The sequence below is a fragment of the Centroberyx affinis genome, unplaced genomic scaffold (assembly GCF_046629955.1).
Source record: "Centroberyx affinis isolate AG114_WGS23_722 - 3 ecotype Tasmania unplaced genomic scaffold, CSIRO-AGI_Caff_v1 ptg002219l_1, whole genome shotgun sequence".
Lineage (NCBI taxonomy): Eukaryota > Metazoa > Chordata > Actinopteri > Beryciformes > Berycidae > Centroberyx > Centroberyx affinis.
In genome coordinates, this window is record NW_027280519.1 from 15,272 (window position 1) to 40,057 (window position 24,786).

The 24,786-nt window shown below is 43.9% G+C and overlaps 1 protein-coding gene and 1 non-coding gene across 2 annotated transcripts; both read right to left on the bottom strand.

The window, feature by feature from the left end:
- Positions 1-11,257: 11,257 nt before the first annotated feature.
- shrprbck1r (sharpin and rbck1 related) lies at positions 11,258-23,469 on the bottom strand. Its single transcript, XM_071532588.1, has 14 exons — positions 22,800-23,469; positions 21,656-21,830; positions 20,734-20,817; positions 19,488-19,629; positions 19,177-19,267; positions 18,722-19,043; positions 18,181-18,296; positions 17,843-18,013; positions 15,848-16,008; positions 15,169-15,280; positions 14,726-14,905; positions 14,060-14,158; positions 13,257-13,400; positions 11,258-12,793 (listed from the first exon to the last, which is right to left on the bottom strand). Exons 1-14 carry the CDS (start codon positions 23,073-23,075, stop codon positions 12,713-12,715), a joined length of 2,154 nt encoding a protein of 717 aa, XP_071388689.1. The 5' UTR covers positions 23,076-23,469; the 3' UTR covers positions 11,258-12,712.
- Positions 23,470-24,713: 1,244 nt separating this feature from the next.
- On the bottom strand, positions 24,714-24,786 carry trnar-ccg (transfer RNA arginine (anticodon CCG)). Its single transcript has one exon. It is a non-coding gene; the product is annotated as a tRNA-Arg (tRNA).

The window sequence follows — 24,786 nt, forward strand, 5'->3', positions numbered from 1 at the left end:
AGTGTACCTCAGCCCTGAGGGAGGAGTCTGCCAGCTGGGGGAAGGACTGAGCAGATGCAGGTCTGGAGTCGGTCCATGAGCCGTCTCTCAGCTCTGGACCAAGAGCCTTCAGGGCCTTTCTAGGGCCAGCCAGCCTGGAGACCAGGGGCACAGTGGAGATCTGGGAGATCTGTTCTCCACTTTAATAATAACAATCATAATAATAATGACAATAATAAACTTTATCTGTATAGACCCTTTCTTAAAGAGACCTTACACAGTGCTTTGGGCAAAGGAAAGGATGAATTAAAACTATAGGCAAAGTAAAATAAAAGAAATAGTAATGAAATAGTAGAAGAATCTAAAGTCAGTTTTTAAGATAGACTTGAAAGGTGAGGCTGACTCAGCTAACCTAGTCTCTTCAGGCAGGTCAGGGCTTTGTCTCCGGGGACAAGCCTGCTTTTTGCGGTGACCCTTGACCTCTGAGGCCTTTGGCTTAGCAGTGGAGGGGGGGAGGCAGACCAGTTCTCTATGCTGCTGGTCCTCAGCTGGGAGGGAGCGAGGGGAAGCCTGCTGTGGGCCAGAGGAGCCGACAGGAGCGGCTGGAGAGGAGCGCAGAGCCTCGCTCTCCTGAGAGCAACAGCAACACCACAAACAATGACAAACAACTCTACTGCATTTTTACTTTTTATTATTACCTTTCCAGGTACCAGGAATTTTTCCTCACAATACAAGGCACGTCAAAGCCGACTTAATATGTACAATTGAGAATAAACCCTTTCCACATGTTACATTCAGTAGGAAAATACAGAGTAGAAAGTTAATTTAAATAAATTAAAATAAGTCCAAATAAAGTACAGGAAAGTACAAGTGTATAGTAAACACGAAGATACATTAACACAAGAGAGGTCAGGTCATGTAATATGATACAGGAGAGAGCAGTTGTCTTGTATATTACAGTATGTACATCATGTTTTGTGCTGTGACAGTAAAGAGTGTTAACCTCTGTCCTGCCAGCGGCCCGCGGCGCCTCGCTCCGGACAGCTTGCTGTCGCTCCTCCAGTAGCTGTGGTCCAGCAGGTGGCGGCTGCTGCTCTGCTGTAACAACAACACAGTGTACAGGCATTTCATTAACACAAGTCCAGTCATTAGTGAAAAAACCAACAGGCTTTTTCACACAGCTTCATGACACTTCCTGGAGCAATTTAAAAATAAACAGCCTACATTAATTTGAAAGAGTTGCCTGTCTGTTTTAGCTTGCATCTCAAACCAATGAATGGAAATCACGATCAAAACAAAAAATTGAATTCATGCATTGACTTAGGTAAAATCACTGATCTCCTGGTAAGTGAATGTCCACTGGCTGCAACAAGGATCCTGTCCTTGTGTGTAGGCTAGAAGTCTGTGTGTGACTTCTAGCCTACTGCCTGGTGTACAAGCCAATCATGGAACATTTGGCATCTGTCAAATTCTGCTGAAACCACCTAGGTTTAGGCTAGTTGCAGTGGGTTGCTGAGTCTCGAAACATTTTGAAGCAGTTTACCTGATTGCTAGTTTGTTTACCTGGCCTCTGTCAAAAGTCCAGCTAGTATCAACTTTTTAACAGACTGATATTTTCACGCACTGATCTCTATCAATCCATGCCATCCAGCAATGCACAGGTCTCAACGAAGTACATTCATAACTAGTAATTTTTATGTAGTACAAATGCACATGTGAACGGCACCATATTGCGGCGTAAACAGTCTATGGGCGTAAAGAGCGTGTACCGTAATTAGGCACCGCAGTGCACACTGGGCACAAACAGCCCGGATGCCTCTGAATTGAGTCCACTTGGATCCATGGAGCTAGTGGATTTTCTAATAAACCATTTTTAAACTCTTAATTACCTGTGCTATATGTGCTGCCTTGGAATGAGAGGACATTAAAGTTTACTGTTACTTTAGTGTGCCACCTTTGGCTTAGGATCTTTTAAGAACTGCCTGGGGGATGAAACCTTTCTTAGCTTTCATGTGCGGACTGGGAGAAGAGCTTCATTTTTGTAGCAAAACACTGGGATCAGGTTACTGGTAATTAACACATTAAAGAATACACAACTTTTTGGGAGCCAATATATGAAAATCATCTCTGTGTCTCTGGTGCATAAATCTACCTTGTGCGCTTGCTAACGCTTTAGCATACAATATGTTAAAGGACAACTCCAGCGTGATTTGAGTTTTTGCTAATTTTTGACATTTTACATCCCTTTAATGTTGACTGTTTTTACATGCATGTGCCACAATTAAAGATATTTTAAAATCAGTTTTGCCATACCGCTCGGGCTCATTCACTCCCATTCAATTCCAAACGGCATAGAAAACAACACTGGAAACTTAATTCAGTCAGTAAAGGTAGTCCATCACTGTGAAGGAGAGGCTGCAAGAGCTAAGACGAGACTGACTTACCACCGTTTTCTACTTGTAAACAAATATACCGCTTCCAGGTCCGACATGTCCGATTTCTGCATTTTCCACTCCAAAATAAAACTTTTAACCACTAGAACACAACAACTATAACAACTTAAACCTGGAGTCAATCGGATTTAAGTTTTGGTCGGTCGGTCGGTCGGTCGCATGCAACACGCAATGAGTCATATTTTGGGCTCAAACATATGGGAGAGTCGTACACTTTTATTTTAACAAAATACGTTCTTCAAACATAAAATGTTCTATGGTTTAGTAAAATAGCCTCTTACTGTATTGTCTGAGAGGTTGGAGAACACTTTGGGAGGGACCGTGCCTCCATGCAGAACATTTCAAGATCCTTGATATTCTTAGGTTTGTGCTTGTGGACTGCCCTCTTCAATTCAGACCGCAGATTTTCACTAGGGTTCTGGAGACAAGATGGCTATTGCAAAACATTGATTTTTTGTTCCTGCAACCATTTCTGTGATGATTTTGATGTATGTTTGGGGTCGTTGTCTGGTTGAAAGGTCCTTCCACGGCCAAGTCTCAACCTCCTGGCAGAGGCAACCAGGTTTTGGACTAAAATATCCTGATACTTAGTGGAATTCATTATGCCATCAATCTTAACAAGATCTGGACCACTAGCAATAAAACAGCCCGAAAACATCAAAGATCCTCCACCATATTTCACTGTGGGCATCCGGTGCTTTTCCTTGTATGCAGTCGTCTTTTGTCGCCAAACATGCCGATGGTTCCATTTTGGTCTCATCTGACCACAACACACAATTTCAACTGTAGTTGCTTGGCAAAGTTCAGGCGCTTCAGTTTATGGGTTGCACTCAGTAAGGGCTTCTTTCCTGCAACCCTTCCAAAGAGCTTGTTGACATGGAGGAGGATTTTGACACTTGATAACCTCAGCATTCCACTCAACTGTGCAGTTGTGAATCCTTGGGTTCTTCTTTGCCTCTCTCACCATCTTCCTCCCTGTTCATGGGGACAATATGCACATGCATCCTCTTCCTGGTGAATTTGCAACTGTTCCATATTTCTAAAACTTTTTGATTATTGCCCTGACTGTGCTTAGTGGTATTTAACTATCTGTCTCTGAGTTGAAAGCTCTTTGATTTTCCACAAAGTAATGGATGACAAATGGATTTTACATGTATGCAACCTCATATTTTGACCCCAGTGAAACAGGAAATGATGAAAGCAATACAGTTTCTGGATTCTGAGATCAATTAAAAAGAAAACAATAGAATTTTATTTATTTTATACAATACATTTTGCTCATTTTCATGAAGGGTGACAATAATTCTGGAGGTGACTGTATATGGATATTCCTGTATGATAATTTCAGAATTTTATAATGCATCAATTCACAGTAAATGAAAAAAAAATTGACTGACATGGACTGATTGCAATGCAACACTGAGTTTATTTTTTTGCCGTGGGATTTCAGTCCCTCTCAGTTTCCTTGGCTGTTTTCCTCAGTGTTTGGACCAGCCGACGGAAGAAGCGCCAGACTCTGTTCTTCTTCTTCTTGGTCTTTTTGATCTCTGAAAAATAAAAGAGGACAATGCCTCAATTCATCACCATGGAAGTAGACATGAGCTACAGTGTGAGCGGACCTGATGAAGAACTCCTACCTGATGTGGTGTCAGAGGATTGTTGCACCTCCTTCTCTTCAGGGCCAACCAGTCTGCTGGTCAAGCCTTCCTGGACTGCAGTAATGGCAAGAGCTTCAGTAGGGAGGGTCAGAGGAACCAGAGGAGCTTCAGAAAAGAGGGTCAGAGGAACCACAGGAGCTTCAGTATGGAGGCTCAGAGGAACCACAGGGGCTTCAGCAGTGAGGCTCAGAGGAACCACAGGGGCTTCAGTAGCGAGGGTCAGAGGAACCACAGGAGCTTCAGTTGGGAGGCTCAGAGGAACCAGAGGAGCTTCAGTATGGAGGCTCAGAGGAACCAGAGGAGCTTCAGTAGGGAGGCCCACAGGAACCACAGGAGCTTCAGTAGGGAGGATCAGAGGAACCAGAGGAGCTTCAGTACAGAGGCTCACAGGAACCACAGGAGCTTCAGTAGGGAGGATCAGAGGAACCACAGGAGCTTCAGTAGGGAGGACCACAGGAGTTTCAATAGGGAGGCTCACAGGAACCAGAGGAGCTTCAGCAGCGAGTATCAGAGGAACCAGAGGAGCTTCAGTAGGGAGGCTCACAGAAACCACAGGAGCTTCAGTTGGGAGGCTCAGAGGAACCAGAGGAGCTTCAGTAGGGAGGCTCAGAGGAACCAGAGGAGCTTCAGTTGCGAGGCTCACAGGAACCACAGGAGCTTCAGTAGGGAGGATCAGAGGAACCAGAGGAGCTTCAGTAGGGAGGTCCACAGGAACAACAGGAGCTTCAGTAGGGAGAATCAGAGGAACCAGAGGAGCTTCAGTAGGGAGGCTCACAGGAACGACAGGAGCTTCAGTAGGGAGGATCAGAGGAACCACAGGAGCTTCAGTTGGGAGGACCACAGGAGTTTCAATAGGGAGGCTCACAGGAACCAGAGGAGCTTCAGCAGTGAGTATCAGAGGAACCAGTGGAGCTTCAGTAGGGAGGCTCACAGAAACCACAGGAGCTTCAGTTGGGAGGCTCAGAGGAACCAGAGGAGCTTCAGTAGGGAGGCTCAGAGGAACCAGAGGAGCTTCAGTAGGGAGGCTCAGAGGAACCAGAGGAGCTTCAGTTGCGAGGCTCACAGGAACCACAGGAGCTTCAGTAGGGAGGCTCAGAGGAACCAGAGGAGCTTCAGTAGCGAGGCTCAGAGGAACTAGAGGGGCTTCAGTAGGGAGGCTCAGAGGAACCACAGGAGCTTCAGTAGGGAGGTTCAGAGGAACCAGAGGAACTTCAGTAGCGAGGCTCAGAGGAACCACAGGAGCTTCAGTATGGAGGCTCAGAGGAACCGCAGGAGCTTCAGTTGGGAGAACCACAGGAGTTTCAATAGGGAGGCTCAGAGGTACCTGAGGAGCTTCAGTAGGGAGGATCAGAGGAACCGCAGGAGCTTCAGTTGGGAGGACCACAGGAGTTTCAATAGGGAGGCTCACAGGAACCAGAGGAGCTTCAGCAGTGAGTATCAGAGGAACCAGAGGAGCTTCAGTAGGGAGGCTCACAGAAACAACAGGAGCTTCAGTTGGGAGGCTCAGAGGAACCAGAAGAGCTTCAGTAGGGAGGCTCAGAGGAACCAGAGGAGCTTCAGTAGCGAGGCTCACAGGAACCACAGGAGCTTCAGCAGGGAGGCTCACAGAAACAACAGGAGCTTCAGTTGGGAGGCTCAGAGGAACCAGAAGAGCTTCAGTAGGTAGGCTCAGAGGAACCAGAGGAGCTTCAGTAGCGAGGCTCAGAGGAACCACAGGAGCTTCAGTAGCAAGGCTCACAGGAACCACAGGAGCTTCAGTAGCGAGGGTCAGAGGAAACACAAGAGCTTCAGTAGCGAGGCTCACAGGAACCACAGGAGCTTCAGTAGCGAGGGTCAGAGGAAACACAAGAGCTTCAGTTGGGAGGCTCAGAGGAACCAGAGAAGCTTCAGTAGGGAGGCTCAGAGGAACCCCAAGAGCTTCAGTAGGGAGGCTCAAAGGAACCACAGGAGCTTCAGTTAGGAGGCTCACAGGAACCAGAGGAGCTTCAGTAGCAAGCCTCAGAGGAAACACAAGAGCTTCAGTTGGGAGGCTCAGAGGAACCAGAGAAGCTTCAGTAGGGAGGCTCAGAGGAACCAAAAGAGCTTCAGTAGGGAGGCTCAAAGGAACCACAGGAGCTTCAGTTAGGAGGCTAAGAGGAACCAGAGGAGCTTCGGTAGCGAGGCTCAGAAGAACCACAGGAGCTTCGGTAGTGAGGCACAGAGGTACCAGAGGAGCTTCAGTTGGGAGGCTCAGAAGAACCACAGGAGCTTCAGTGGGGGGGCTCAGAAGAGCTTCAGTGTGGAGGCTCCAAGGAACCACGGGAGCTTCAGTAGGGAGGCTCAGAGGAACCATAGGAGCTTCGGTAGGGAGGCTCACAGGAACCAGAGGAGCTTCAGTTGGGAGGCTCACAGGAACCACAGGAGCTTCAGTTGGGTGGTGCACAGGAACCACAAGAGCTTCAGTAGGGAGGCTCAGAGGAACCAGAGGAGCTTCAGTTGGGATGCGCACAGGAACCACAAGAGCTTCAGTAGGGAGGCTCAGAGGAACCAGAGGAGCTTCAGTAGGGAGGCTCACAGGAACCACAGGAGCTTCTGTAGCAAGGCTCAGAGGAACCACAGGAGTTTTAGTCGGGAGAGTCAGAGGAACCAGAGCAGCTGAACCAACAGCAGAGTCCATTTCTGGGCATAGTGTTGTGTTCTCTTCCAGTTCCACCTTAAGAGGGAGAGAAGCCATTTGAATTTTAGAAACATTTTTTTTTTCTTTTTTACTATACAGTATCTTCAGTATCCAGCTACTCAGTCGTACATCTGCACAGGTCTTCTTACCTCTTGGGTGGCCAGCACTTCAGACTTTTCCATGTGTTTCTGTGGCTCGAACATCACACAGATTTCCCCCACTGTGACGTCAACAATCCTGGTCAGCAGCTCTGGCCCAAAGCGCTTCAGCTCCTCCAGCAGGACGGCTGGAGTGTACTTCTCTCTGACCTTGTTCTGGATAGAAAGGACCTTCTCATCCCGGATGGAGCGGGAGAAGGAGGCCTGACGGTCCGTGAAGGTCAGAGAGGTGGACAGCTTATCCTGAACAGCCTTCGTGAGTCCGACGGCCAAGTCGCTGAGCTGCAGTGGGGGTACGGACAAGAGGATCGCCGGATTAATCCAGAAGCCCTGCAGGACTTTGGGGACAACCCGCATCACCACTTCCTGGGGGCCGAGGAGGCTGGAGCTGGGCTGCTGCTTCTCCATCAGGCTCCTGATGGCTTTGTCAGCCAGACGGATGATCTGAGGGTCTCTGTCAATGAGAGTCGCTCAAAATGAGTTGAAATACAGGTTTTCTGAAAAGACACAATTTCCCCACAGGAATCATTCGACTTTCATCTTATCTCATAACTGTGACTTACTGAAAACAAGGACTGTTGGCTTCATGTGAGTTGAGCACGATTCGGGCTAAAAACTCAATAACCATCATTTTCATACTGATGTTCACCTCCCACATCTGAAACAAGAAATGAGATGCACCATTCAGATTTGACATATTTACAGGATCAATCTAGTGTTATGTGATAATTTACTCCAAACTTTGTCTTTTCATGTTCTTGGTCTTACCAGTGTGAGGAGAGGCTGGACACTTTCATCAAAACTCTCAAGATCAAACCTCCACAATCTTCAAATAGAAAGAAAACAGAAGGTACATCTTAACTGTTGCTCTATTTTATTCTCATTAGTAACAGACTAGCTTAAAGGAATAATCCACACAAAAAATGAAAATTCAGTCACGTTTGCGCATACTCTAGCCTCGATAGGTAAACAAGAAAACAAGAGCCTTCCAAATAAAAGCACAAGATTTTAAAATATAAATACTATTTTAAAGCAATTACTTTGCATGTTTGCAAACACTGCATGTATTACACTAGATAATGTAGATAATGAGTAGATAATGACTGAATTTTCATTTTTGGGTGAACTATTCCTTTAACATGAGCAGAGTTTAAGATAGATTGAGTGGTGGACTGTCTCACCGCTCCCTGAGAGATGTCTTGCCCTGCTCCACCAGCCAGTCAGTCATGTCCTCAGCTGTCAGCTCAGATGGGACCTGCTTTTGTTGCTGACGCCTCAAAAACTGCACCATCATTTTTTTCTACAAGACAACAGAAAACATCGAATGTTCTCATGTATAATCATAGGAGACACTTTACCAGAATTTGTCAGGTGTTTTATTTTGTGTGGGCCTGAAACAAAAGTGGTTCTTACTTGTACTTCATAGTACTTCCACTCCCAGCAGAGCTGTACAGTGTCTCTGTACACCGGTACATTGAGCAATGCCTTTGAAGGAAATGCGATAATGTCACTCAAAAGCCTCTTATGCTACATTTAATTACAGCTCAAAATCTTTACAATTTAACAGCAATAAACAATCCTCACATACTTTGATGGGTCTATAGATGACCCTTTCTCCTTCAATCCAGTCCATCGATGTTTTGTTATTGGATGACAAATCAACAATGCAGAAACAACGACACAATAAAACCAACTACCAAACTCACAACTACAGCAGAGATGTAAAAGCACTCAAACACAGTTGATACTGGTGGCTGAAATGAACAGAGGGTGTTCAGGGAGAAAGTTTCTGTGTGAGACGGAATGCACTTATTGTTGAGTCACTGGGAGTAGAATTCTGCTCTTCATGACAGACAGACTCTGTTTTGGTTCAACTGTTCAGGCAGAGATGACCAGGGAAAATACATGTCAGCAAATATGATGATCAAGTTCGATCAATAAGTTGCCTTTAAATGTTTTATTTAATCACACAGGAATGTCTTTTTGCAAGGCAACACTTGAATAGATGTTAATCCTGTGTTTTGACTTGGTTAGTTGGTTGGTATTGGGAGTGTAGCCTACATTGCCCTAAAAAACGGCCAGGTGTGTCAGCACTTTTATATCCTTGATACGCACACTGTGTAACATTTTGGTCAACATTGCAGGATTACACAGCCTAAGTAGATGGATAAACACTCACATTGTCTACATGGCAGCTCCTAATGCTATGGTATTATGCTGCAAGTCTGACTTCAATTCCTGTTGACCGACACGTTGCCTTGTCATCTTCTTCAAAATGTTGCTTGTTGTATCACAAGCTTTAGGTCCAAGATGTACAAGCAACATTTTGAAGCTGTGGAGAAGGGAAGTATCGCTCACAGGGATGGGACTGGCAAGCAGGACAAAATCAATGTAACCACACTGGCTATAGGACAATAATGAAAAAATACTTACATACTTTACATTGCTTCACAACACTTCCCATGTATCATGGCCAAGGGCGTCACTTTGTGTTGAAAAGTGGTGGGGACATAAGGGCTCAGATGAAAAAACATTTTTTAAACAGTCTTCTGCGATTTTAGGGAATGTAATGGGGGGATCGGTATGAGGTCAGAGTAGATAATTATGGCGAGAAAAAAATTGCATAAAGGTGCATCAAAAGGGCATAGCCTAGGCTACTACAGAGTCGAAAATATGAAAATACTCAGCATAAAACGCACAACAACGTCGACCGCACAAGTACAGTCATCCGTATGCATCACATCCACAGCTGCAACACCATGTCAAATATTTGTTAAAGTTACTGATCGGCGCATGCACCTTTTTGGGTCATTTTAGAATCAGTAGGCTAGGGGGGATTTTTTTTGTTTTAGCTTCTGTTACTTTTTTTGGACAATGCACATTTGTTTCTTCTATATAGTTAACATTTCTTAGTGCAAGCTATTTTCAGAACATTTTTAAAAAATTATGCTTTTAAAAAATGATGAGGACAAAATTGGCCATTTCAAAAAGTGGTGGGGACATGTCCCCAGCGTCCCCAGTGTAAATGACACCTATGGTGTTGAGGCAGAATTACTCACAGCACGTGGTTAGCCTACAATCTAGCAAAGACATCCAGCTGTTTTCCTACATTTTACCTATATTTTAAGGGAATGATAGGCTAATATTTGATTTCTCTTGTAAGCTGAAATTCCTAAAGGGAGAGATAGACTTTGCATTTGTGCGCAATTGCGCACGGGTATCTGTGGGTGTTTAATTATGGCTAATAATAACTTTATAAGCATAGATCTATTAACACATATTCAATCATAATTAATAGGATTTTAGACACATTTACCCTCTATTGACATGTAGTCACATTTTCTTCTGTGCGTCCCTCTCACACAGCCTATCTGCTTCTCCGACTCATACCAGGTGTTATCTTGCTCCAACTCCAAACTATGGCTAGCAGGGGCTTTAACCTATAACCTTTAACCTAAGTGTCCGGACAGCCAAGGTCGCTGTCTGCTCACCAGGTGTAAACAAGCCGCAAGACCGACTGTCATTACCGGAGGACGTCAGCAGGACAAATTAGGCTAAATTCCAATTTTCAGTACAGTTTACATTCCAGTCTGGTAAGAATATAATTTTATCAAAACTCGTCCAATTGACTGTAATAACAGCTGATGACAAATAAAAAGATGGGTAAAATATAACCTCCAGTCTGTGATCTTCTAGCATTCATTTGTGTTTTATCCCTTATAGGACCTCATCCTCATAATTTGCATCAGTTTGATTCTTCTTCCTATTATGTATCATATTGGTTTAGGTCATGGAGATTTATATCACCCTAAACATTTGGGTAAAGTCTCTTCTGCAAATAAAAGGTGCAACCTGGATTAACCTCCACTGCATCCCTATTGGTATTAGCATGTGTTGTGCTGAAAAGTAACATCTGTGGTCTAGTAACTAGTCATATGGAGTTAAATGCAATGTCTACATCTCTTAAAATGATCATCTATGTACCCAGAAGTAGCTACACAGAAGTACAGTGATCCTGTGATGAATTTTATAAAGGATACAATAAGAATAGCAAAACAAAACTGTAAGGAATATTATAGTGATACCATAAGAGATAGAAAAACACCAAGTATGATGAGGTCACTATAGACCAAGAAGTCCTTGTAGGACTTTCTGGTTGGGGTATCCATCTATGGCCATGAAATATACAATATTAACCGCTGGCAATCCCAAATTCTTTGCCTTTTGATACATATTTGATGGTATCAGATGCTGACCAACACACACACACACACACACACACACACACACACACACACACACACACACACACACACACACACAGGAACACACAGAACTGTGAGTTTAAAGGGTATTTATTGATAATTAAGGCACAATGGTACATCAGCAGCAGAGAGCTGCTCTTTTACTCACAACAAACAGTAAACAAGAGTTAACAAGAGTCATAGCTTCTCAGGGAGCGCAGTAGTGTGGTGGAGGGTGAACTCTGGTATTTGGAGAACACCTTCCTCTTTTTGTCAGGAGAGTGCAGCTGGTGAGAACAGCAGCTCATATCCTTGTTAAGGTCACATTCAGGATAAGTTTGTTTGTATGGATCATCATATCCGGATCACAAATCCATGCATACATGAATTATAAAGTATTCCAAATGTTACTATGGAAACTGAACTTTCAGAGGCCATAAAAACAAAGGTGTTTACTATCCCAGCTATTATCCTCATTATCATTTTGAGTTTCTTATAATCAGGATATGAGCTTATCAGCGAAATGTGTTTACATGTGCTCAACTCAACTTAAACAAAATACTTCAGTATTGCAGTTAATATCAGAATATTAATTAATACAGTCTTTGACACATATTGATGGTGTCATACAATACCCATCTGGTCAGCAGTACAGTGCAGCCACCGCCTCAGTGACCTCTACACCACTGGATGAGGACAATATTGCTTGTGGACTACAGAAGCATGTGAGTGATAAATAGAACGCAGCTAGTCCAGCTGACAAATTTACACTCAAAGTCAGAGATGAGACTCAATCAGATTCAGATTTACAATCAGAAGTGTGCTCTTTTCACACATGCAATCACACAATCTCTCTCTCTCTCTCTTACACACACACACACACACACACACACACACACACACACACACACAAACTATCTCTCACACACACACACAAAACTATCTAACTCAATAGACATGTTGATCTATCTCTATGCAGATATGATATGCAAGTAGTGTCCTTGCACATCAAGGACACAACTCGAACTTGATTACGATAAGGCCACTTCAGTTTAATGCTTCCTGTTAAGTAGCAGAACAAAAACAACAAACCTGTATTGCTAAATTTGCAGTGCAATCATTTTTAAAAAGGCACAGCATGCAATGAAAGTTAATACATCACCCGCATACTTCTAGATATTCTGAGGACGGCCCGTCATCACTGGAGACGTGTGGCATTTGATTATACTAAACACTGAATTGTTAAAATCAAACAGCCCACATTTCCTTGTTTGTTTGTGAAAGTGTCAACATATAATTTCTGTTGTTCTGATTACACTGGAAAGCCAAGGAAACAGATTATTTTGTCAGCAACCGCCAGATACAACATTGCTAACAGAACATTGGGGATGTCTCCAGCTGTGACAGGTGTTTGTTATTCCACAGGGATGCATGTGCTTTCATTGTATGTAACAGTCCTGCATGGTCAGCTTTGGCTTAAATATACTTTTCTGTACTCCTCACTCGTCTTTTCTCAGTTCAGTTTCAGTTCAGTCACTCGTTCCCTCCTACAACCTGTCCATTCTCAGTGGCAGTTTTGGCATTTGGGGTGGCATTTCTGCTTGTTGACGTTGCAGCGACATCCCCCGCTGGTGTCTCCAGGACCCTTGGAAAGGACCAGAGTCAGGTAAGGGTCTTGAACATTTCACACTAAGTTTGAAACATATAGTCTCACCTTGGGACCAAATCTGGTGAATAAATCATGAAACATTCAAATAAAAACTGTTTTACTTTTACCAACATGTTTTAGCTATATGCCTTCATTAGGGTCCACCCTTCAGATTTTATTTGCATGGAGAGAAGAGTGAAATTTCAATAATGTCTTTGAAGCTTTATAGACCAATAACTTGCGGCTTTTTTGGATGTGCATTCTTTTTGAGAGTTTATCTAACCAAGGCTATTAAAACATATTGCCATTTCTGTAACATTGGGCCTCCGTAAAAGTAGACGGCAACAAAATTTGGGTCCCAAATCATAATTTACGAAGCCCGGGGGTGTACGAGATCAGATAGGCACATTTGGAAAGTTGATGCAATGATGTATTGATGAGACATAACAGGACTTCTTACCCATGGCCCCCAGCGTGGCCCTCTGGTCACCCAGCAGATCTCAGTGTGACAGACAGTGCAGCGCAACCAGTCGCATCCCTCCTTCTTCTGCACAATGATGCCACACTGGGGACAGTGCATTGCCTCCCCCGACTGCACCAGAGTCTATTTATGTGTGTGTGTGTGTGTGTGTGTGTGTGTGTAAGAAAGAGAGACAAAGAAAGTGAGTGTGGGATAGAGAAAGAACAAGAGTATGAAACGGAAAGAGGGTTGGAGATGGAGAAGATTTTGTTTGCTCAGTGAGGATGTGAAACAAAAATATACATATATATGTTGAACATCATTAATCTTTGCACTTAAGGTGACAACGCATGGTTCTTTTTCTTGATTTTGGCGACACCTGTGGTGATAAGCAGTCACTGCTGTGGTGTAGACTGCTGGTTCTCATATTTCTTCTACCTTCTTATATTTATTCCACACAAACCACAGTTGTCGCTTCCATAAATGTAAAATGCATCACTTCCTGTGCAGCAGAGGATTTTTCCCGGGAAAGGGGGACCTCCTCATAGGTGTTTAGAAAAAAGTAAAGCTTTCATGAACTGGCTATAGGTTGAATCACTATTGCATGGTGTCAATCAGCGACAGAGAGTAGCACAATGGACAATTGTTTATATGAAAAAGTTGCATGGATATGTTCTTGCATAGATATTTCCTGCTCATATTGTACATTTAATTGCATTTCCAAATACAATGTTAGACAATATGTAGCTAACACACACACACACACACACACACACACACAAATGTGTCCCATTATGGCTCACCTTGAGCAGATCCCTTGTCCTCCTGGCAGCAGAGTCATTTATTGCACGGGCCGCAAGATCATCCTGGTACTGCTTACAGTTCATTCCCTCATGGATTGCCTGAGTAGACACAGAGACAAAAAGAGAAACAGAGTGAGAGAGAGAGAGATCTGAAAAAATATTTTGTGTGTGTACATGAGTGTGTGATCCCCAACCCTCAGGGAAAGACTCAGATGCATAGAGATACGAACATCTCTGTCTTTCAACAGCAGTTTACCCTGAGGCGGCCAGAGTGCTCAACAGCTCACAGAGGTTCAGACCATGTAGAAACATGTGGCTATTCACAGCTGTGCAGTGTCATTAGTTTCTTTCAAGACACTTCTATATAGCAATCCGTGCATAGAATTATTAACTAGCTTTGTCAGACTGATTAGTGTGCACACGTGTTTGGTTTTTTGCCACTGTGCTGATGTTTGTGTAACATTGTTTCTATGTCTTTTGTTATATACAAAGTTACTAAACGTTATTATTATTTTACTGGCCTATATTATAATGGGTAAGGTATGGGGGTTATATACCTTGTTCTGTGTTTATCCTGAGCATGTCGAGGCAAATTCCTAGCAACTTTAATATGGCAATAAATTCTTAAACCTTGTATTGTGTGTATGTTCGTGAGTGTTTATGCACCTTGCAAAGCAGGCAGTTGTGCTTGCTGCAGACGGGGCAGTGGAAGACATTGACGGTGTCCTCGTACACACACCAGCCCGCACAGTCTGGGGTGGCACAGTGGTAGCTGCCCTCACAGCGAGACTCCGCCACCGACAGCCCTCTCTGCAGCCAGCGCTCATACTCCTCTGGTGACACCAGCTGTCAGGGAGAGAAGGAAAGAAAGATTATAGAAGAGGGTTAACTATGGAAAGGGCTACTACTTAAGGGTTACTATGGAAGTAAAAAAACGGTAAATACAACAGCAATTAAATAATCTGAACTCTGAAAAGGAGAGATCCTCCATTGTCCTTATTCATTTCCAGTTCAGTGACCAGATCAGTACGGTCTGCTAGCACTGTGGTTACAGCAGCATCATATTAGTTTACTGTATCAGAGCAAAGATGTGTGTTGGCGCAACTCACAGCTCTGATCTCCCTCTCCTGCAGGGTGCAGTCACAGGCATACATGTCATCTCTGTAGGGACAGGCCACCTCCGGCTCCTCACACAGCATGATCACTGAGCGCAGGCACTCTCTGCACACACACACAAACACACACACACACACACACACACACACACACACACACACACACACACACACACACACACACACACACACACACACACACACACACACACACACACACACACACACACACACACACACACACACACACACACACACACAGTGAGAATCAGCTGCATCATCCAAGTTCTTTTTACTTCTCTTTAATCTTTCAAATCAAATTCATTTAAATCAGGCTGCAAACATCTCAGCATCACTTTCCCACTCTTGTCTGTGTTGTGTTACCTGCACCGCTGCAGTAAAGACACAGACCAGGGGAAAGAGTACTTGTCCCTCCATGCATCTATTTTCCATTCTTTCAACACTTTCTCCCCTCCATTTGATCTCCTCATCTTAACTGCTGATTGCCGAATGCCAGAACTTCCTCATTCGTCCAGTCTTCTTCATTCACACAAGTACTTTCCCTTTTCCCCTCGCTTGACATGATGCCACCTCTCCTCCCTTTTCATGCATCTTAACCCTTTCCATCCTTGCTTCCTCCATTCTTCTCTTCTCACCCTCGCCTCCGTCTTACCTGCAGAAGCAGTGGAGACACTCCCTCAGCAGGACCCCCTCCCCAGGCTGTAGGTCCAGGTAGCAGATCCTACAGTCCACAGCCTCTGGGTTGGGCACCAGGTCCTGGCCGTCCAGCATCACCAGCCGGGCAAAATTCTCCCTGCGCTCCTCCTCTCTCGCCTGGGACAAGGGGCGGTGTTGTTGGGAGGGTTAAAGGTATGCTTCGGAAATTGAGCCATTACAGGTGGTATCATGGAGGAGCAAAATTAGCTTAGCAATGCACAAAATCAATTAAGTACTATAGGCTAAATAAACAATTATGCATCCATACACACATTTTTCTCTCACATATGCACAGACAGGAATGCATACATACACGTGCACACACACAAATTGTGTAAAAACATTTTATTTTGATCTGTTTGGCAGAATATATACAATTAGACAGTGCAAAATTAACAATACATTCAATTTAGTGGCAACTTCTGCATTTTAGAAGCTCATTAAACAGCCACTCCATGCTGACAGTCAACAATGACCATGAACATCCAGATGGATTATCAACACAAGAATAGAACAGTCTTTCATAGTCTCTTCACCAGCGGAGTTGGCACATTTTGGCAAAATGTGGACTCTGCAGTTTAAGTACAGTTTCTCTGCTGTACTTTCTCATAAACATGCAAAACACTGGAGCTAGGGATGCACCTATACCAATACTTGTATTGGATATTGGACCAATACTAGGCTAAAATAAGGCTAAAATGGGTTTCAGTGGTATCGATGCATCCCGAATTAGAGCTCTCTAACTTATATAGATACATGTCAACTTTGGGACAGAAATGATGGAACCATATGCTTTCAAGTCATGCAGACATACAGCATTTGTATTCAGAGTTTCAGTTGAGCTTGTGCATGATGCTATTTCTTACGGATGTAATCTAAAAGTGAGTGCCTGGTGTGTGCAATAAAATCAGTGCTAAAAGTTGCAACTGTCTGTGAATAAAATTAAAATGAACATGGAGTGTGTGTATGCCTGTGTGTGTTTAGTAGTCCTGGTCCAGGTTGTACAGGAGTGAGTTGTTTTGAGCCCCAGCACTCCTCAGCTCCTCTCTTCTCCCTTTCTCCTTCAAAAAACAAAGAGACAGAAGAGAAGAGAGTCAACCTGAGAGAGCCTCACCTAATGTCTACCACCATCCCCGTCTGTGACTGCCCCTTTAGCTCTTCTTACTATACAGCAGGTATGGGTCAGACAGCATTTGCAAATAATTTGTTGTGTTTGTTTTAACACCTCCTTGGCAAGGAAATAGGTGGAGCTTGCCACACTAGAGTGGCATGGGAGTGCCAAGATTAGACAAGCACAGGAAAGTATTTAAAAGTTAATATACTACCCGACTATTGCCCTGATGTATTATATACCACTTATCTGGCAGTCCAAATAAGTTCAAACAAATGAGGGATGGGAAACCACTTGTAATGTGAAGAACATTTATTCAAGCTTAACATTACATTAAAAAACATCGAATTAGAAAGCTGTGGAATGCTTATCACTGGCTTATGCATACTTGGCAACACGTTTTGAGTTGCTGCCTGAGGAAGAGTATTGATACAAAACGCATTGCCAGTGTTCCACAGTTTGCTTAGTATTTTGGCCAGGTTAGGAGCCCTTTGTTGTTTTTCACCTTTTTACCAAATTGACCCAGGCCTGCTATATAGTCTATATCTGATGAGCCCATCTACGTAATCTTCACCAAATGGTATGTGTGTCTCTTCATTTGTACATGAAGCAAAGTGTTTGTGTGCACGCTTTCCTCTCTTTTACCTGTGGCACATGCCAAAATAATGTTTTATGGTAAGTGTGTATGTGTGCAAGAAATTGTTAGCAAGTGTGCGTGTCCACAACTGTACTGCCTGTGTAAATGTCAGTGTTTGTATGTGCACATGCATATGGGTGTATAACTGTATGCGTGTGACTGTGTGTGTGTGATGTGCTTGTGTATGTGTGTGTTTTTCCTACCTGCTGGTACTGCCTGACAGCTTCCTTCTCCTGCTGGATCCGTCTGAGCTCCAGTGCGTCGGGCCGGTACCCTCCCGGGACGATGTAGCTCTCGGGCCGGTCTGTGCTGCAGATCTCACAGCCCGGCCGCGTCGGCTTGTTGATGTAAGTGCAGGAGGGGCACGACCAACCCTGAGACACAGATTAGTGCTTTTATTTCAGCGGCTAGTAAAATATACTGAATTATTGACAAGTTGGGTAGTGTGTGAATAGAGAGTCACTTAAAATTACTACTGAATGGTATACAACTACAATGCCACCATAACTGTGATCTGGTCCTGTTGACAGCTATCCATTACCTGGGTGGAAGTTCTGCTGGGGCTCAGTGCTTCGTTGAGTTGAGGCATCTCTAGGTTGATGAGGTCCCTGATCTCGTTGATGTTTCCCCTCTCTGACCCGCCTGAAGCATTTGGGCCTGTGGAGGGCAGTAGACAAACGCTCTGTAATCAGCAACCACTGTAAGATCTATGTGTGCGTGTGTACATCAAGCTTGCGTGTGTGAATGTATTTGTGCCTTTATGTGTTGTAACCTTTTCTACATGCATGCAAGTGCATATAAGTATCTGTGACCATGCAAATACTGCTACCCTGGAACAATTCTTCGGTTATGAGTGTATGCTTGAAGATTGTATATAATTTGTCTACACTACATATGAGGTCCTGTTAAGTTTTGTTGTGCAGCTGGTGTGTCAATCCTATATTGTGTTACTGTGTTGTAATGTTTCAGCACCAATTAACCAGGTAAAATTCCATGTACACGATCATTGGCAAATTAAATCAATTCTGATCATGCATGCATGGATGACTGTGACAAACGCACATGTGGGGGTACAGCCTCACCAGTGTTGCTGCTGGTGCTGAGTCTCAGGGGCAGGGTGGTGAAAGGCCTCCGGTCCTGAGATGAGGGGCCGTTTATAGAGGAAGGGCCAAGGGGAGGAGCGGGGAGGGAGGGAGGTGGAGGGTTGAGGAGGAGGGCACTCTCCTGGTCCTGCTGGAGGAGCTGGTGTGTCAGGCGAGCGTGGCGGGCCGACAGGAGATACAAGAAGGCTGTGTCACCGTCCTGATGAACGCCATAAGAGGCTAGAGAACGCTGGTCGGCGCACAAGCACTGGCCGATCACCCAGCGCTGCACCCGTGGGTGAAAGCCGTACTCAAGGAACATCTGAGGAGGCAGAGAAGGAAAGAGAGAAGAAGGCAGAGAGAGAGAGCGCGTTTTTTTTTAAACGACTAGGCAGAATAGTAGTGATGATCATGAGGCCATAAATGAAGAAGTGAAACACACACTTCAGACTAACCTGCTGTTTCAGTGCTGCAGTAGTCATATGTGGGAAGACTTTCACGGTGACACAACAGGAAGAGGAAGAATCCTCAACTACAACAGCCAAGCTGTTAGGAAAAATGAATCACAAGCCGTCAGCCACACAGTATATACACCGTGGTAAAGCCTACATCATCTTCCTGTATAACGTAAGACAGCAAAATATAAAACTATTTATTTTGGACCTGGATTTTTCTTTTCTCTTTTGAGTCAACAATGTGCCAATGTATAATCCACGACTGTCAATCAAGGTTTGAAGTGTTAAAATCTATTAAATCATCCTCCTACTTGATTTCAGTGTTGTCATAGTTCCTGGCAGAGGGCTGGATCTTGAGTGCGGCATGCTGATGGGCAAGAGTGGCAGCAAAGACAGAAGCAGCCTGCATGTCACCTGCCTCTATGGCTCGGGTCAGCTCAGCGCACGTTTCCTCTGTAGATTGATACATCCATACATACACAGAAAGACACAAACATACACAACACACAAGCAAACAGACACACACGCACAGGTAAACACACAGGAATGCAGAGGACGCACAAGGCAGAAAGTATAGATTCGTAGTGGTTGAGATTATATACTACTGTCTTATCTATATCTAAGAGCACTTTAAAAAAAAATATATATTCATGGCTGATATGTTAAAACTCCTACTTTTCTATTCAACATCACAGAGCAGGGTAGAGTGCCACAGTGGTTGAAAAGGACTACCGGTATAGAAATGTCCATAAAATGTCAGTCAAGTCTTAATACTAGAGTTCAGCTGCTGCTCCAACTTCCATCATCTCACTTTCCTGTATCTTCAGTTGTAGTGTCTGAATATAGCAATCACATCCAAGATACAGCGGTGATGCAATCAGTGCTAGGCACAGCAAAGTACCGTCGGCGCAGCAAAGTACAGTAAATAATCACAGTAATCACAGTAAAGAACGCACAGTAGATACCAGCAGAAATGTACTGCTTGAAACATGTTCTTCAAAGTAGTATAAATATATACAAACAAGAGTGAAAAAACAGGAAAGATTGCTGACTAGCTCCCTGGTTACCACAAGAGTTGGCATAGCAACAAATATAGCATACTGTAGCTAGCCATACTTTATGAGAATCATCAGGTTGCAAACTGTTGAAGCTACCCATTTGAGTGAATGCAAATGAATTACTGAGGGTGAACTGCACACTCTCCTTAACAAGGCAACAGTAAACACTTCTTCCCCAACAAATGATGGAGTCCCCCTTTGGGCCAATCAGTGTAATTTTAAAAATGCCAGAATGGAACATTGAGAAGCATAATTTCCCTAAGTTTCAGGGAAATCCAATCAGTGGCATCCAAGATATCATGCATGACGTACAATTAGCCTAAACAAATGTTGTAGCGCCCGCCTGAGGCCAATCAGTGTCATTTTGAAAATGCCAAAATGGAGCGTTGAAAAGTTTCATCAAAATCCGATCAGTGACGTCCAAGATTGTGTGTCAGACAGATGAACTGGGGCCCACTCCATACAATTTATAGTGGTAGGAAGATGTTAGAGTACACACCTGTTTGTTGCAAGGCCGAAGAGTTCTGAAACTGCAGAGCCTCCAGGGGGCGCTGTGTGTCATCAGCTGCAGGAGAGTCTGCCACTGTGGGATGTTGAAAGCCAATTATGGTATTTAGATACAGATGGAGGTACACATACAGATAGTAAAGACTAGAAATAGACCAGCAGGAAACATTCAGCTCTTTCACATTCTACCCAAGTCCTCTCGCTATCCAACTTCAATCATCTCACTCTTGTCTTCGGTTTTAGTGTCTGAACATAGCAATCATCATCACTGCAGACGCATGGGGACAACAAAGTTCATCTCACTGTATCTTATTTTTCTCTTCAGACAGAGGTTCAAGTAGAACAGGTGAGGCAAATGAACAAAGACCAGGGCCTATATTTACAAAGTATCTCAGAGTAATGTTTAGTGCTGATCTAGGAGGTGTTTTTGCCTTTTGGATTATGAAGAATGAGCGACAGATCAGGTTAGGATGTATTTGATTAACTAAGAGCTAACAGTAGAGTAGAGTACATGATGTAAGCAAACATTTTGGTTGAAATGTCTGAAGCCAAAACATGGAAGGAGGAGAAGCTCAGTCAGAGAGGTTGAGTTTGACGTTGGTAATGCGGTGGGAGTCTTGATGTGAGCACACACTGAGCTGAGCAGGGCAGTGAAAAGCTCCTTTGTTCCCCCCCAAAAATAAATAAATAAATAAAACGTTTTGTAAATCGAACTTAGTATGCAGTAACCCAGTTCACTACATGGCAAATTAATTCTTCGCCTTGAGAACAGATGACTTTTGTGGGTTTGAAATCGCTCACATGGCCTTGGTGCAAGTCATCCTATCTCCCATGTTTCCCATCTTTCTCCACTGGATGCTACCTAAAAGAAAAGTGATACCGTAAACTAGTATTTGACAGGAAGGACGACTGACCCCTGTGCGCTTCTCTCAGTGATGACATCACAACGGTCGCCCACTCCTGAGCCTCCTGCTCACAGCGAAAGTTGAAGCTGATGCGGTCATGTGGAGGCGCAGCCAAGCTCAGCTCATGGCACTTGGGTGACTTCACCTCGTAGTTCACCATCCTCAAGTCAAACTCAGCGATGGACTGGAAAAGAGGAAGTGAGTGAGTGAGTGAGTGAGAGAGAGAGAGAGAGAGAGAGAGAGAGAGAGAGAGAGAGAGAGAGAGAGAGAGAGAGAGAGAGAGAGGGAGAGTGAGTGAGTGAGAGCGAGAGAGAGAGAGATAGAGGAGATGAAGGAGGAAGAATTGGGGAAGGAAAATGATGACCACCAGCATTTTTATAAGTTACGTCAGATCAAAATGTGAAATATGTGTGTTACTGTGTGTGTGATTCCTGTGTTGGGCAAAATAAAAACAAAATCAATATCTCCATGTACTGTAACAAACTCAGATATAAAATAATTATTGATTTCTTGGTCGTCTGACACTATACAGTATGTTAGAAGTCAATAACCTCAATCAATAATGCAAATATTTCCATTTCGAAGTCATTGAAAACACGGTAACAACTATAACAGAAGTTTGTAAAAAACTCACTCTGCATTCATGTCCTTAATGCCATCAAATTTTTTAAATGTATTAATACTTCACTAATTCCAGTAGGAAAATTCTCTTTTTACATTCTGCCCTCCACAGTGGGGTCAGAGGTCATGGTGAGCTACAGGGAGGCAACCCTGGATCTGTCCTTGTCTTGCTCAAGGACACTTCAGCAGTGCGGATGCTTGCCAACACATGGACGTGAACCTCAGTCCTCCAGTTGTCTCTCTAACCTCTAAGGCCAGTGGTTCCCCACAAGTCCAGAGACTACCAGGGGTCCTTCAGGGGGTTCCCAGTAAAATTAGGTAAAGTTAAATTTCAGTAGCCTAGTTATTTCACTCCCCAGAAGTTAGCACCTATCATATCTAGCAACAATAATCTAATCTAAAAGTTTATCAAATGTGGGTGTGTGGTCTAATAATTATCTGTTTGAGGGTCCTGGATGTGGAAGTGTGGGACCCCCTGCACTAGACCACCCATCTAGCTAGTTGCTCGGCCCCCTTGCTGATGTTGCCTTACCACACTGCGGCCAGTCCCGTTGCTGTCCTGGAGCGACAGCCGGAATTCCCCGGATTTCCCCGGGTCCATGCTGAGTTGCAGGCGGAGTGACTCATCACCTGCCCCCGGAAGACACAGCGGCCGAATACCAGAATGGCAAACCGACACCCGGACCGACATTAGGACTGTGTGGCAGCCAAGTTGCGACTGCGAGGCCCCATAACCGGGGAGAGCGGCGGCCGGGTCCGGTGTAACGTTACCGGGGGTGTGAGTCCAACCGCCTGAACTCAACGACATTCTGCCGACGGACTCATGCAGGCTAGGAAACGTCAAGACCCACCGTGCCCGGGTTGTTTATCTCCGGTCCCGCTTTGATACTTGGCTTTGGTACGAGTGTCCCCTCAAAATAGTTGTTACATAGTTGTAGCTCGTCGATGGCTATAGCACAATAACAACAGGAAGCAAGTGCGCAGGGCTTGACAACTCTTTGGAGTGACTTCCAGAAAGTGTCTAGTCGGTGTGAGAGGTTTCACTTCTGACTACTTCCGTCTTCGCTTAAATCCCCTGATAAGCAGATTCATCGCTTATTTTTGGTTGCGAGTCGATGGTAGTTTCTTACGGACGGTCCAATACCTTACCAATGTCAAAGTTTTAGTAAGCTACTAATGGCGTTGTGAGTTCTAGAGATGTGTTTACATTAGTAGGACTATGAGTTTCGTTTTGCGCGTGCGTAGCAGGTGACGTCTGTTGGTAATTAATATTCATGAAGGTTCTTCTTGGTTGTATGAGTTATATAGAGCCTCTGTTGGCTGACTGTTTATGAATATTCTATTTTTATACGGTGTTCGGGATCTGACCAACAGGTTTTCATTTGGCTGGATTAAGATGTGAACTATCTTGATAGTGGAGGATCAGGTTTTTGGATTCAACGCAATGCACTATGATCGTTGTGGTGTATGACTGTATTCACAGTGTTTGACCACGAAGTGGCAGCAAAACATCCCATATTTAATAGTAAAAAACATCTTACCAGCACACGAAAATGGCAGACAGCTGTTTTAGTGAATAAACAAATAGATAAACAAAACACTGATCGTATAACAGGTTCTAGTTTAACTAACAATTACCCAAAACCCATACACTTATGTGACAATGCCCATCAACTAATGACTGAAAATGTAGATGTACAGCATCAGATAATGGACAGGCCAGAAGTCCAGATTGCAGCTAAATAACCTGAATACATTTCCCTCTTCTCCTTAAACATTCAATTATTTTAACTTGAGCATGAACATTTTAGGCCTGTTTCACTCTAATGTTTGCACACTATAACTTCATACATTATTCATTAAACATAAATGTCAATAAACTTTGCATAGCTCCAGTGCTCATGTTTAGCTGTCACAGGGGCCTACTGTCAGCCCTTGTCTGAAAAGGTCAGACAAATTTCAGTGTGAAAAATATATTTGGTCCAATAAATCATGAAACAAAGCTGGGGCAACAGCATTTCAGTAGGGTCTGCTATACTGCAATTACAGATTTAAAGTAGAACAGGCTGAGCACCTTCATCACCTCGAGTATTTTACTTTAAATAAAAGAGCAAGATACAGAGTGTGGAAAATACAGAGAAGAAGGCGCATCATTACTCACTTAACATGGTGGCTTTGAATTTCCACTGTTATAAATGCCATGTCCTACCTCAGGATGTCAGCAATATCAATATAACCTCAGTATCACACTGATCGGACTTTAACCTAATCAATGAAGCTGCCTTATGTTTGGCTGCAAAGTACAGTACCAAATCACCTGTGCTACAGATTCACTTAATTAGTTTACAAACAATGTGCTGTCTTGCAGTACAATGACTGGCCTTTAAGGGTCTGGTGTGTAAAGGTGTTGTGACTGTGGTTCATTATAAACCAACTGTTGATTGCACGACCCAGGTGGGACTCGAACCCACAATCCCCAGCTCCGGAGGCTGATGCCTTATCCATTAGGCCACTGGGTC

Excerpts from the sequence above, each read along its gene's own strand:
- shrprbck1r (XM_071532588.1), bottom strand. The coding sequence starts at position 23,075 with ATGTCGTTGAGTTCAGGCGGTTGGACTCACACCCCCGGTAACGTTACA. Across the intron at positions 21,831-22,799 it reads ACGGGACTGGCCGCAGTGTG|TCCATCGCTGAGTTTGACTT; the intron begins GTAAGGCAACAT and ends CCTCTTTTCCAG. Across the intron at positions 16,009-17,842 it reads CTGTCAGGCAGTACCAGCAG|GCGAGAGAGGAGGAGCGCAG; the intron begins GTAGGAAAAACA and ends CCCTTGTCCCAG.